The sequence below is a fragment of the Phalacrocorax aristotelis genome, chromosome 1, assembly GCF_949628215.1.
Source record: "Phalacrocorax aristotelis chromosome 1, bGulAri2.1, whole genome shotgun sequence".
In the NCBI taxonomy this organism is placed as follows: domain Eukaryota; kingdom Metazoa; phylum Chordata; class Aves; order Suliformes; family Phalacrocoracidae; genus Phalacrocorax; species Phalacrocorax aristotelis.
Genome location: NC_134276.1, coordinates 144,375,839 through 144,389,294, shown reverse-complemented (window position 1 = coordinate 144,389,294; position 13,456 = coordinate 144,375,839). Strand labels below are relative to the sequence as shown.

Here is a 13,456-nt window from a genome sequence, read left to right as displayed (position 1 = left end):
GCAGAATGAGAAGGGGCTGAGACTGAGCACAGCCACAGTGGTGGGTCATGCTTTAAGGTGGCAAGGAAATAAAAGTGCGTGACGTCTCTTGGTGTTTCTGTGTCCCTGTTTATAAAGCTGTGGATTTCAGTAATAACTTCAGAGGAAACTGTGCAATTGAGCATGTGACGTGAGTAAATTTGTGTCAGAAGCAAAACAATATAATTCAAGGATCTTATGAAAAAGGAGGGGGGTTTCCATGCAGTAGCCAGACGTGTCTTTATTTTTCTGAGATGCAGCTAGCAGCCATACTGGGGAACATCAATCTTTTTTCTAGCCCTAGCATGGAACAAATACTTCATAGGAGCTGAAATGAAGAAAGGAAGGGGGAAAGGAGGTGCACTTTTGGAGGCTGCATCACACAAATGAGTGAGCCCGCCAAGACCAGCCTCTGCCACCCCATTTGTAGCGGGGTAACGTCCTGAGTTCTCTGAGCCCAGACTACATAGTGCTATAGCTGGCACCAATAACGCTTATGCTGCAGATACCCACCCAAGTGACTATGTATTTTACTCAGAGTCTGGTTAGAATCCAAAGGCAATTGTTTTAGATCCTGATTTTTCAGGCTGGAGCTGGTCATCTGCTTAACGTTAATTTCATACACAAATGTTTAACTAATTGCCTATTACAGCTGGGGCTTTGAGTCTGTGTCTTTTCGGACTACTGGATATCTGGTATTAGAAAAGGATAGTGCTAGAAATGTTTCCAGGAATCACTCATCTATTTAAAGTTGAGCACGTGCATGTGTTTAACAGGGTGGATATCTTCAAGCTGAGGATTACACTGCCTGTCAAATGCACCTTCTCAGTTTTTCCAAGCCTGAATACACTTAAAACCTTCCTGACTGTAGCAGGCCTGTCAAGCATTTCTTTCTTTCTCTAGTTTACAGAGAAAGTAAGATATCAGGTTCTGTATAAATTTTATACTGTATACATCATTCACTTGAGTGATACACAGAAAACTTTAGAAACCTCTCTATTGTACACACACACATTCCTTGGGCATGGAGAAGTTAATCCCACAAAATGGAATCTCTGCACTTTGCTTCACTAAAATGTAAATTTAGATCTTTTCATAAAGATGATGTACTGTTTATCCTTCCTACTACAAACCCTAAGACTTTGGAAAAAAGATGCAATTTCCAAGAATGCAAGTTTCCATTAAACACAAGAGCCAAAACTGTAAATCCCGACCTGTGGGAAAAAAGAATGAACTTCTGCGATTTCACTGTTTGGTTTTTTTTTTTGCCATTGTGCGTAATTTCTCCTATACCCACCCCATACACAGCTACCCATCAGCCAATGCCCGTTACACCAGCTGGACACAGTAAGGGGCCCGACTCTGTGCCCAGCAAGAGTTGTGAACCGTAAAAAGGAATGTCTTTTTTTTTCTTTTTTCTTTTTTTTTCTTCCCCCCCACCCCCTTTGTAGAAACAGGTAATTAAGTTTGTCAAAAGCAGCAAAGGCCATGAGATCCTGGCTTTGGTCCTCCAAACACTTACGCACATGCTTCGCTTTCTGCCTTGCAAGCTACCTCAGCGAGATCTGAAGTACGATAAAAGTTGAAAAGGCACAACTCTTGGCTTACCGGAGGGAGGAAGCAAGCAAGCGTGCGGCAGCCCCGCTGCAGCCGGGGCTTGGCTCTGCACACCCGCACAGAGCCCGCTCCCCGCCGACAAGGCACGAGCAGCCGGTGCAAGCACCTTGCTCCTCCGCTCAATTTGCTGGACCCAGCCTAAAGTGCCGCGGGCATCCGACCTGCCACAGGTACCGCTGAGCCCAGGGAAGTGGCTGCGTGTGCGTGCCTGTCTGCCTGTGCGTGCCTGTGCCCCCGCCGAGCTGCCCCGCCCGCCGCTCCCCGCGGCCCCCGCCCCTCGGACCGGGGCTGCGGGGGGCAGCACCGACCGGGCCCCCGGCCCCGCCCCGCCCCGCCCGGCCCCGCCCCGCCCCGCCCGGCCCCGCCCCGCCCCGCCCCGCCCCGCCGCGCTGCGGTAAGTGGCGGCGGGGCGGGGGACTGGCGGTGGCGGCCGGTTGAGCCCCGCGCCGGGAAGGGGGTGGGAGGTAGGGGGGTGTCCCTGCGAAGCGGCGGGGGGTCAGGCAGCCCCTGCGCAACCCCGGTGGGACGGGCCAGCAGGGGGGAGCTGCGGGGAGCCGGGCTTTCCGTAGATTTGTTCTGACGCCCGGCTGGGGACAAAGTTTGGGAATAAAGGGAGGGTTTCCCCGCCTAATCCCGGAAAGGAAGGAAAGCTGCGACGGGGAAATGCGACCGCCTGCTCCGTGGAGTCCCGTTTCCTGCCTCCCGCACCTCCAGCTCAGCTCCTTCTTGTGATGCTCGCGGGGAACCGGGCCGGGGCTTTCAGCAGGGCGCCTGGCTGCGGTGCGCAGCTATAGCCAGCAGAAACGGGTCTCCTCGGCCTCTCTGCAGACTAACCTTGGTTCAAACCAGAGAAGTCTGATTCTTCAGGTCCTGGAGGATGCGAACAACTTGGTTCTCCGTGTTGCGGTACCCGCCTGGGCGCAGCTATCTCCTGGAGAAACAGCCTGAGGATCCGACCTGTCGTATGTCATGTTACTTTACACCAAGTTTTCCAGACTGTTCCGCAGCCTCCCTTTCTGCAAGGAGTGTCAAAATGGCATCTTTCCTTCCTGTTACGATCTGATACCAGATGGTCATATAAAAATAATGGTCTGGAAGAGGGAGGGCACTGTAGAAAAGTGGTCATACAGTGACGATTAATGTAATGGTTGTTGGTGCGTGGCACCTAATCGGGGCTTCTTGCTGTAGTGCATAGGTAACAAATCTGACCAGGTTCTCTCTTTTTGCAGGGTAGAGTGAGCCCTGCGGAGACGTGCTAGAGGGAGTACCCCCCATTTCACATCTCGCTGAGTGGACTATGGTGGCAGGAAGATGCTGGCTCGGAAAAGTATCATCCCTGAAGAGTATGTGTTGGCACGGATCGCTGCCGAGAACCTGCGCAAGCCACGCATCCGAGACCGGCCACGCAAAGCCCGCTTCATCGCCAAGAATGGGGCATGCAACCTAGCGCACAAGAACATCCGCGAGCAGGGGCGATTCCTGCAAGACATTTTCACCACCTTGGTGGACCTGAAATGGCGTCACACGCTGGTCATCTTTACTATGTCCTTCCTGTGCAGCTGGCTGCTCTTTGCCATGATGTGGTGGCTGGTGGCTTTTGCCCACGGCGACATGGACCCAAGCACAGAAAGCACTACAAACAGCACGAAGTGGACACCGTGCGTGACGTGTGTCAGGTAAAGTACAGTTGGTGGGATGAAGAAAGGGGGGGAACGGAGCTGCCTGCTGTCCTGCCGATGCCTAAAATGCAGCTTCTGGTATATATGAACCGTTGTGTTTGGTTGAGACAGTTGAAAAGTGCGGTGCTTTCCTCTAGATTACATAAACTCAGCAAGCCTTCCAGGCTTGGAAAATACTGTACTGTAGATTTCTTTGATTCCTTACAGGATCTGAAAGAGAGGGACACCTGCTGCTTTTCATGTGTCTCCACACTCTGTGGGTAACATACCTTGCCTGTCGAGATAAGAGCCTGCTACAAGAGTGGGTATGTGTTATATGTATTGTAACGTTGTCTACGGCAGCGGGAGCATCCCCAGCGTGGTGCGAGCCGCTCGCTGCGTCGGCAAAAGATGGCCACCCCAAGAACGGTGCCTGAGAGGCAGGGCACCGGCCGTGGGTTTCAGGCAGGGCTAGCAAGAAAAGTGCCGCTTAGGGCAAAACTAGGTGTCTTTCAAGAAGACTCTCATGAGACAGCTAAAAATGGTGTGCTCCAAAATACCTTGATGAAGCGATAGGCCAGCAGTTTGACAGAGGGATTGTTTCCATGGTGAGCATGATGCGTCAAATGGTGAAAGCTTAAGAGGCTACTAGGTTAAATGTCACCCATAAAGTATTTCACTTTCCATCCCCAAAGCCATGACAATTTTCAAGGCACTGATAAACTTACAGCTACGTACATGGAATAGAAGAGTGTTAACTGGAGGTGGGGTAAGCAGTAAGATCGCTTCATCATCTTATCAGTAAAATCTCTATAGCACTAAGTTCTTAAGCAGAAGAATCCTGGTTCAGTATGGCCAGACTGCCCCGGATCAGTTGCCATTATACACTGCGGTACCGTGAGAGACTGGGGAGGCTGCAGGATCTGCTGAGACATCAGATTATCTGCTTCCCTTCTCTCCTTTCTCCTGCACATAGGTTTGAGGCACCTCACCAAGTTTGAAGGGACATTGCATTTGGCTCATGAAGGAGTCTCCCTTTGTTTTGACACTTTTTTGCTAAACGGGGACTTTCCAAGTTAAAGGAAATGGGGATTTTTCCAAGCTAACCTTCATTAGGTTGGGGGGTTGGGGTGGGGGAGTTGCTATCTTATTTCTTTTCCAATAACTGGCCACAAGCAGTCACCTCTTAAATGAGACATCACGACCCAGCCTGCATCTGCTGGGATATCACCCCGGCACTTGTGGCATTCATGAGATTTGTCCAACCCAAATTAGCAAGTAGCTACACCCTGCCAGCTCCTCAGGGTCAGGTGGGGGGACATCCATCTGCTTGGTTAGCAGCCCCTCAGCTTGGCCCAACCCATAGGGCTCCCCACGGGGCTCCTGGGCTGCCCCGCAGAGCCTGAGCTTGCTGCTGAGGGCTTCGTGCCACTGGGGCGAGACAGACCCACGGCTCTGCCCCCCGCTCCCTCCCTGTAGCCCCGGCTGTGGCAGCCCCGTGCAGGCAGCTCTTCCAGGATGGCTGCTAACCTCCGCTGCAAGGACAGCCTGCACGGGTGTGAAAAAGCAGAGAAAATGAATCAGTGTAACTTTCTGGTTTAGCCCATGACAAAGAAACACACGTCGCTCCCTCGTGCAAGTACCTGAGGTGGTTCAACCAACAGCTGCTCAAGTGTCCATGTCCAAGCCATGGAAAATCTTTTCCCTTCATAGTGAGATACTTCATCTTGTTAAATCTGGCTACTGCTTTGGACAAAGTCATGAAATAGCAATATCATTGCTGACATTTTTAAGAATGGTGAGTTGTTGGATGTAAAATATATTTAATGTTGCAATGATATGTATGTCAAAATAATGGCAAACATTTTTTAACCTGGTTTCCTGAGATTTAGGCCCACAGATATTTCAGGAGAGCATTCTTGGACTGGGGCCATTACAGACTTGTAGGAAACCTGGTTTTGGAAATTTTAACCAGTGTCTAGAACTTGCACAGCACTTTAATTTTTCAAAGTACTGCAGAAACTTCTAAGTCTCACAGCTCTTTGTCACATAAAGCAAACATTATCCAAAGGGGAAAATTGTTATGCAGCTGTAAAGGGAAGGACCTGGGAATAGTGTGTTTTGGAGTTTCTGGCTCCCTCTTCACATCATCAAAACACTGTACAAACTTGCTGCTTCTGTTACTTCCACTGTAGAAAGGTGGATTCTCTTTTTTTTTTTTTTCTTTTTTTTTTATTTAAGGGGTGCTGTTAAGGGAAATCAGAACATTTACTCCACAGAGCTTTAAGCTGAATTAAGCTAAATTAAGTTTAAGCCAGAAGCTTCATTCTGCTTGTAACTGAATATTCATGAACACAAGAAATCATTCAATGAATTCCATTAATTAACTCCTTCATCCCCGATTTCTTCAGAGTGAAATGCAAAAATAAACCCCCTAATACTAGGGAATCTTCCAAAGATTAAAAAACATAGAGAAGGAAAAAAAAGGACAAAGTTCTTTCAAAGATATATCTGCAGAGACTGGCTAGTTTTCTGAAATATGAACTTTCTCATTCTACAGAAAATTATCCTTGATATTTCCTATGCTATTTTAATGTCTCCTCACAACCCCAGGTTTACTGAAAATGTGGTTAGGGGACAAAAAGGAAGGAGTTATTTAAAAGCAAGTTAATTGAAAAGCAAACCAAGGGAATGATTTAGAATCATCTTCATGGACAGGACATGTATTTTCCATAGGTAAAGCCATGCTGAGCATGATAATGCTTCAAATGTTAGTAGATTGCACTGTGTTAAAAGGGTGACTATGATATTAGTTCATATGAGACACAGTGTGCTGCATGTCTACTGGATAAACTCCAGGGTACTGATTTGGGGCATGAGAGATGTTGGTGAAGGAGATACCTGGTTACAAAAGGAAATGAAAGAGCCTGGTGTATACAGGGAATATGCCGTTGTGGACTACTATAAATAATGTATTTGGAAAGTTTGTGGACAGCATCCTCTGATGTCCAGCACTATAGCATAATAGGGAAGTTTAACTTAATCCACGCTTCTACAGTTCACTCCTGTGTTGAATTTTCCAGCTAGTCTTGCCACGGCAGTGAGCTAAACCCAAACCCCGGGTCACAGCATTTTCCTCCTGCTGAAATGTGCAGAGGGAACCGTGAAGGCCACTGGCCTCTCTCTGCAGCCTGATCTTGTGGGCTAAGTCACAAGGCAAGCAAGGGTTTGGGAACTGTCACGAATGTGGGAGTGTCCCCTTTCCCTCCAGGAAATCATGCCAAAAGGGGTCACGACTCAGGTAGTATGAGTGAAACGCTGCAATTTTCCCCATTTCCTTTCCCTGCACAGCCTGGCAGAATAATGTCGGAGTGACAGCCGATTGCTCACTATTGCCAAAACCACCGGTGTCCACCAAGAGTTTCGTGGGATAGAGAAGGTGGAAAGCCCAGACATTACAGCACTGTCAAGTGGGTAGCATGTGTTCCTGAACAGAGGATCCAGTGAGGTTCTCACCTAGTGTTACAGATGGTCACTTAGGAGTTCAGGCTCTGAGGTCTTCCCTGTCACCATCAGATACTGCACCGATCATAAAAAACAAGAGTCACTGAGCATGCAGTGCTTTTGCTGGTGTTAACAGAAGGCTTAAGTGCACCAGGACTGTACAAATAGGTCCTTAAGTTTGTTTCTAGAAAGTGTATGTTAATAGTTTCTCAGTTTGTGTTTGATGTCCTTAGAGTTATCTCTGTGCAATCTTCTCCTCCAGGTCTTTCACCTCTGCTTTCCTCTTCTCCATTGAAGTTCAGGTGACCATTGGTTTTGGGGGCAGGATGATGACAGAGGAATGTCCCTTGGCCATCACGGTCTTGATCCTGCAGAACATTGTGGGTCTGATCATCAATGCTGTCATGCTGGGCTGCATATTCATGAAAACTGCACAAGCTCACAGGAGGGCTGAGACCTTGATTTTCAGCCGGCAGGCAGTCATTGCAGTTCGAAATGGCAAACTTTGCTTCATGTTCCGAGTGGGAGACCTGAGGAAGAGCATGATCATTAGTGCCTCAGTGAGAATCCAGGTTGTGAGAAAGACTACAACCCCTGAAGGTGAAGTCATACCCATTCACCAAGTAGATATCCCTGTGGATAACCCCATTGAAAGCAACAATATTTTCCTCGTGGCTCCCTTAATCATTTGTCATGTCATAGACAAGCGGAGTCCTCTTTACGATATCTCTGCCGCTGACCTGGCGCTCCAGGACCTGGAGCTCATCGTGATACTTGAAGGAGTTGTAGAAACAACTGGCATCACGACGCAGGCGAGAACCTCCTACATAGCAGAGGAGATCCTGTGGGGTCACCGCTTTGTGCCCATCGTCACTGAAGAGGAAGGCGTGTATGCAGTTGACTACTCCAAGTTTGGCAACACCGTCAAAGTGGCAGCGCCGCGTTGCAGTGCTCGAGAGCTCGACGAGAAGCCATCTATTCTCATCCAGACCCTGCAGAAGAGCGAGCTGTCTCACCAAAACTCCCTGCGGAAACGCAACTCCATGAGGAGAAACAATTCCATTCGGAGGAGCAACTCCATGCGAAGAACAAATCCTTCCCTCATTGTGCCCAAAGTGCAGTTTATCACGCCCGAGGGGAGCCAAAGTGCCTCAGAAACGTGATACACAGCTCTGTGCGAGGTCGGTGGGCTTCAGAAGGAGGAGGCACCCATGGTGTTTTGTTTAAATTTTCTATTACTTAAGAAAATGAGAACACAATGCAGAAAAGAACCGTGCAAGAGCTATTTATTCTATTACTTAATGAAAGCACTACCTAATGGCATTAGGAAACACTTTAGCACTTAGTGTATGAATTAATTAAAAATGGCACATACACTAAAGAAAACACATTTCACTCATGTAATGCAATGTGTATTTATTCTTGTTTTAATGGCATGCTAATTTTTTTAATCTTATTTTTCCTATCCATGGTCTCTTTCTCATCTTTTTCTGCTGGCTGTCACAAAATGTGGGGTTTTTCTATGTAAGTGGGTTACCCACCTGTAGGCAGAAGTGAGCGCTTTTTCAGAACTGCTGCAGCATACAACAGCTCCCACAAATTTTGTGCAGGATATTTGGATATCGATCTTTTGGGGTTGAATTCCTTGTTCTCTTGAAAGGAATAGCTAAATTCCTCAATTATTTCACTGAAGAAGAGCCAGGATTTTACCTTCAGTTTTTCCGATCTTTTTGTTCCATTGGTTTATGGCAAAGGCATTCTGAGAGCAAATTCAGGTCAGCTGAAGTAACCTGACCATCTCACAGAAAAACTGGTGCTGATCAGCCCACCACTTGCAGAAGAACCAGCAAAATGGCACAGCCTTTTGCAGAGCACTGCTCTTCTCAGGGTGAGATACTCTGCTGCAGGACAGCATGCATCTGTAATGTAGCTGTAGGCCAAGCTGAGAAACTCAAGCCCTCCCAGATGTCACCTGAGCATCTGTTTCACTGAAATTATTCAAGTTGAAAAAGGCACACGCCTCTTTAATATCCTCTTCATATCAGTGGAAGACCAAATCCTGTTATGTTCTCTCTTACAGATTCCTACACTGATGGCAACAAGTGTAATTCCTTCACTTACAGTATTTTTTGCAGGATTAAGTCTGTTTGCTTCTGCAGAAGGTTACCTTTAGCCAGCGGGAACTCACAAACGGGAATGAGAGGGAGCCATGCCAACAATGTTAAAGATAGTATTTTCAAAACTACCTGAAAAATTTTCAGGGGGACTTGGGTACAGCTGCTGAATTACTATTTTTCAGCAGTGTTTCACCTATGTTTTTATATAACATGGCATTGAAAATTAGTGGTAAGCAGCTTTTCTCTTAAAATTCAAATGGGCATTTGTTATCTGGATCCTTCCCAAAAATGTCATCACAAGTTTTTCTTCAAAAAATAAATAAATGTTTGACAACTAATACTAACTCATTTGATATTGCTAAGTTGATACATGTTTTTTCCCCCTGTGAATAAGAAGTATAATTGTGGACAAATTCGAGTTCATATTTCTTATAGGAGTTGCCTTATTATGTTTGCGCCTCAAGAGAAATACTATCCCAGTGCTGACTCTCTGAGCCACTCAACCACTTAAATACTTTTATAATTTCAAATATTTGCTTATTCCTAAAAGGTAAAATAGTCAAAAGCAATGCTGGATTCTCATTCTCTTTGGAAGTCGGTTCATCAGCACTCGTATGGACGGTTTGTAGGCTTCCTGTGGTGTTGGGTGGTGGCACAAGGGGGCATTGCTCTGTACTGTAGGCTCCCTACATTTGGAGCAGGTGCTGTCCAGAAAATAAACACTGACAAAATATTTCATCTGAAGCAGTAGCGGAAACTGAAGTTTCTGCTAAAAGCATTAATTCCCTGGCCTGTCCGTTAATGTTCTGGGAGGTTGGATGGTGAACATCTGGAGACTTTAATCTGTCCATTGTGTGTCAAAACAATGAACACCTGAAGCTTCCAAGAAGAGTCAGAACAAAACATATACAATTTATCTTTGGCTTCCATTTTCAGGGCTGTGAATTTCTTTGAGGCTGTCTGTTTGATAACTGGTTAAGTCAAATGCTATACAAAAGCAAATTTTCTATAAAATAAAAAAGTGACAATAGTGATTATTTCTTTCCCTTTTTTCTTTGTATTCTCCATTCATTCTTCTATACTCTTACTCCTTCTTGTATCCCAGCCTTTTCCGTAGTCCTTTTGAGCAGTAATTTGATATTATCTCAATACTCCCTCAGTATTTCAGCTGAGGTATTTTTTTTAACCACAACCATTTTCTCATCTTCTCCTTAAGTATGTTCTTCCTTCCAATTTTTATTTCACCTTCATGTCTCTCTGTACTTTAGACCTAATGTACTCTCTTTCCTGTAAGGCTATTATAGGGATGTTGGTATTTTGAGGTAACACTAAGGCACCTCAGCCATATGCATGGATGCTGAACAGATACACAAGGCAGACCCTTGTGTCATGAAAGTCCTGTTCATACGTGCTGTGCTCCTGCTCCTTGCAGAAGATCCCTTGGTGCAAAGCCACTTTCTTGCTTCCAGGACAGGACAGGTGTAATATCTGGGACTGCACTTTACTTTTTCTTTCTAGCCTTGAAGAATTTCTCTATTTTAAACAGAAAAATGGCAGAGACACCCTTTGTCCTCTCTTTGGATACCCAGAAGATTCAGAGTTAACATGGTGGGAATATAAAGAACAAACAAACACAGACAGCACTTACAAGGGATATAAAACTTAATGCTCCAGGGTTGAAGCCAACCTCTGAGTAACAGGATTTGGAGGAAATGTTCTCTGTTGGCAGGTTATTCTGTAGCTGTCACCTTCAGGATTTCTTGCGCTCTCTTTCAAAACATCTGCTGCGAGCCGAGGACAGAGGCAGGACCACAGCACGGGTGCACCCTCAGTTGGGTGGGTAAATCAGGTCTCTGCAGGAGGGCTGGCAGACCTCAAACACAAGGGCTCTTCCTTTCCTCCAGCCCAGAGTGACACCATCAAACCCCACAGTGAAGACAGACACTGGGAAGCCCCAGCTGCAGCCAAGCCTTGCCAGGATGTGCAATGTACCATCATTGAGTGCTGCCCAGAGCCCAAAAAGTCTGGTTCCAGGGAGGAGCCCTGAACGCCCGTGGCATGGAGGAAAGCGCCGCCAAACCAGACAGGGCTTGATGTGGGGTTTGGGGCTGCCTGATGGAGGGGGTAACCTGGCTGAGCAGGGCTGCTGGTGCAGTCTGCACCACAAGCAAAGACAGTAGGGTTGCCCTTCAAGCCTAGGCCGGACCGGGGCTACTGAAGTAGAAGCAGGATAGGCACCTAAGCATTAAAATGGAAGTGGGATCATGCCTCAATGAACAATAACTATTTGTATTTTGGGTGCCCTGGGGCACCCTGTCTGGCCCCCACAGCTGCTTGGACGGCCACCAGTCTCCTGTCAGGGCCATGACACTCCTGCCTGCTCAAAGTACTCCTCTTGGGCATTCTCCAGTGTACCCAGCTGCATCCTGCTCTGCGTACCAAACCCCTTTAAAGCCTGCTGCAAGCCACTCTTTGAACCTCTCCATAACACTTGGCATCACCATGGCCTTGTAAAATGATCCCACTCCTGAGTATTGCTTCATGGGCACATGTTGCACCACAGCAGTTTGCCCTGGAGAATACAACTGCTTGGCTTCATGAACAGAAGGGATAACCCAAGCTTTCTGGGATACTCAAGACATCATCAGATTTAATTAATACCTCATGTATGCAATAGGCCTTTACCCTAATGCTATGTCTCACTGTAGTCCATCGGGTCATTTCAGAGGCACAGGACTCAACTTAGCTCACAACCATCTTTAATGTATTTCACACAAGCCTGTGCCTTTATCTATATTGCATAAAGTTCAGGCAAGGAATCATGCTTTTGCTTTTCTGTGTGGCAAGCAGTATGCACACACCATTCTTGTTGACTGAAAAAACATGGCTAATTCTGCATATCTTTTCTTCCTTCACAAACTAAGATTAAAGGACATTTTGTGAAACCAGTTTCCAAGTTCTCCAGTGATTATTATTAGCAAATGCTTGGTGCTGCAAGCTGAAAAAGTAGTTAGAACAAGACCAGAAAGGAACTGTGAGGAGGAAAAAAAGCATTTGATATTATATGATGAAAGGAACAAAGCTTTCATTATTTTTGACAAATTATATTCTCTGTGGAGCCTGATATTTTCAAAACACTGGTGGGGGTTTGGAAGGCACCATCAAGTAATAAATCATGTCCTGCTATACTTTGATTTTGTGCCACTATTTGCAACAGGGTTTTGTAGCCCCAGCACGGCATCCTACAAGTGTGTGTCAGTCTGGTCTCTGGATGCTTGCAGTCACCAAACATAATTCTGGGGATTCACGGTGAGCTGGGTGGTGGCTGACTCCACGAGCTGTGGTCCACTAGACTCTACAGGGAGTGATGCTTGGGCTCATGGATGTGGGGCTGGGTCTGGAGGCAGTAAAGACCCTGGTGTCAGTGCCCTGGGTTGGTGACTTGTTCCCAGGAGCAGAGTGGCTCCTCAGGTGCTTTGGACAGTGTCCTTCACAGGAGGGTATAGTTCTTCATATCAAGCTGATGGGGGACATTCTTGCTGTGTGTGACAGATGGCAGTGAAATTCAAAATGATGGAGTAAATTCCCACTTCTCTAAACTTGATTTCCTGGTCTGGGTTGCTTGCATAGCCAGGTGAGAGTTAACTTTTTCTCCCCCAAATGCTTATGTTAAAGTAGATTTTCCATATATGTGTGTTTACATCACATCCAGACTAATCTAAGCTGATAGGCAAAAATTTCTAATGCCCCTAGCATATTAATAATGTTTCTCAGCCCTATCTCTCTGAATTATGTTTCCTACTTCCCCTTAAGAACTCTTTGAACTTGGGGAAAAAAAAAAAAAAAGATTTCTCATGTGATAACTGGACAGTAAAGATAAAATACGTTCCCACATTTTCTTATTGGACAGTGTAGAGAGATTTAGCCTGCAGAGATGAGATCAGTGCTGCCAAGAGAAACAGCCACTGAGACTCAGACACTCACAGTCAGGACACATCACCAAGGGGCTTGGATTAAAAGAAACATTTAAAAATACTAAGTATTCAGTAGGTTTCTGACTGAGGACTTTCCTTGCAGACCACTTGATGAGTTATCGGTTAACAACAAAGGGAATATGCTAGGACCATCAAGACATACTACAATGTAAGAAAGGCAAAAACCATGCATTCAAGGAAAACATTGTCCATACTTTAGTTATTGCTACCAATAATTTTAACATTTAGGTTGTTAAAAATTCAGAGAGGCAAACAAAAAGGTTATGGATTTTCTCTTCACCTTTAATGAAGGTTTAACACATTTATTTTCCCTTCTACTCTGAAAAAGAGTTTATCCAACTGAGGACATTATTTCTACCCACAAACATTCTGTAGTTTTCTGGAGGATAAGTATTAGTCTCAACACACATTTCTGGGCTCAGTGCAATAGTAGCTAGCTGTGCATGATGTCATGGCCTGTGCTGCTCAATAGGTCAGGCAGGATGATCTAATGATCCCTTCTGCACTCCAAATTTATGAATAGGGAGAGTTAATGAGTTTTGGTCAA

At 46.0% G+C, this 13,456-nt stretch overlaps 1 protein-coding gene across 1 annotated transcript; it reads left to right on the top strand.

Moving 5' to 3' along the window:
- Positions 1 to 2,057: 2,057 nt before the first annotated feature.
- On the top strand, positions 2,058 to 9,267 carry KCNJ8 (potassium inwardly rectifying channel subfamily J member 8). Its single transcript, XM_075113908.1, has 3 exons — positions 2,058 to 2,597; positions 2,865 to 3,311; positions 7,060 to 9,267. Exons 2-3 carry the CDS (start codon positions 2,947 to 2,949, stop codon positions 7,958 to 7,960), a joined length of 1,266 nt encoding a protein of 421 aa, XP_074970009.1. The 5' UTR covers positions 2,058 to 2,597; positions 2,865 to 2,946; the 3' UTR covers positions 7,961 to 9,267.
- The last annotated feature ends 4,189 nt before the right edge of the window (positions 9,268 to 13,456 follow it).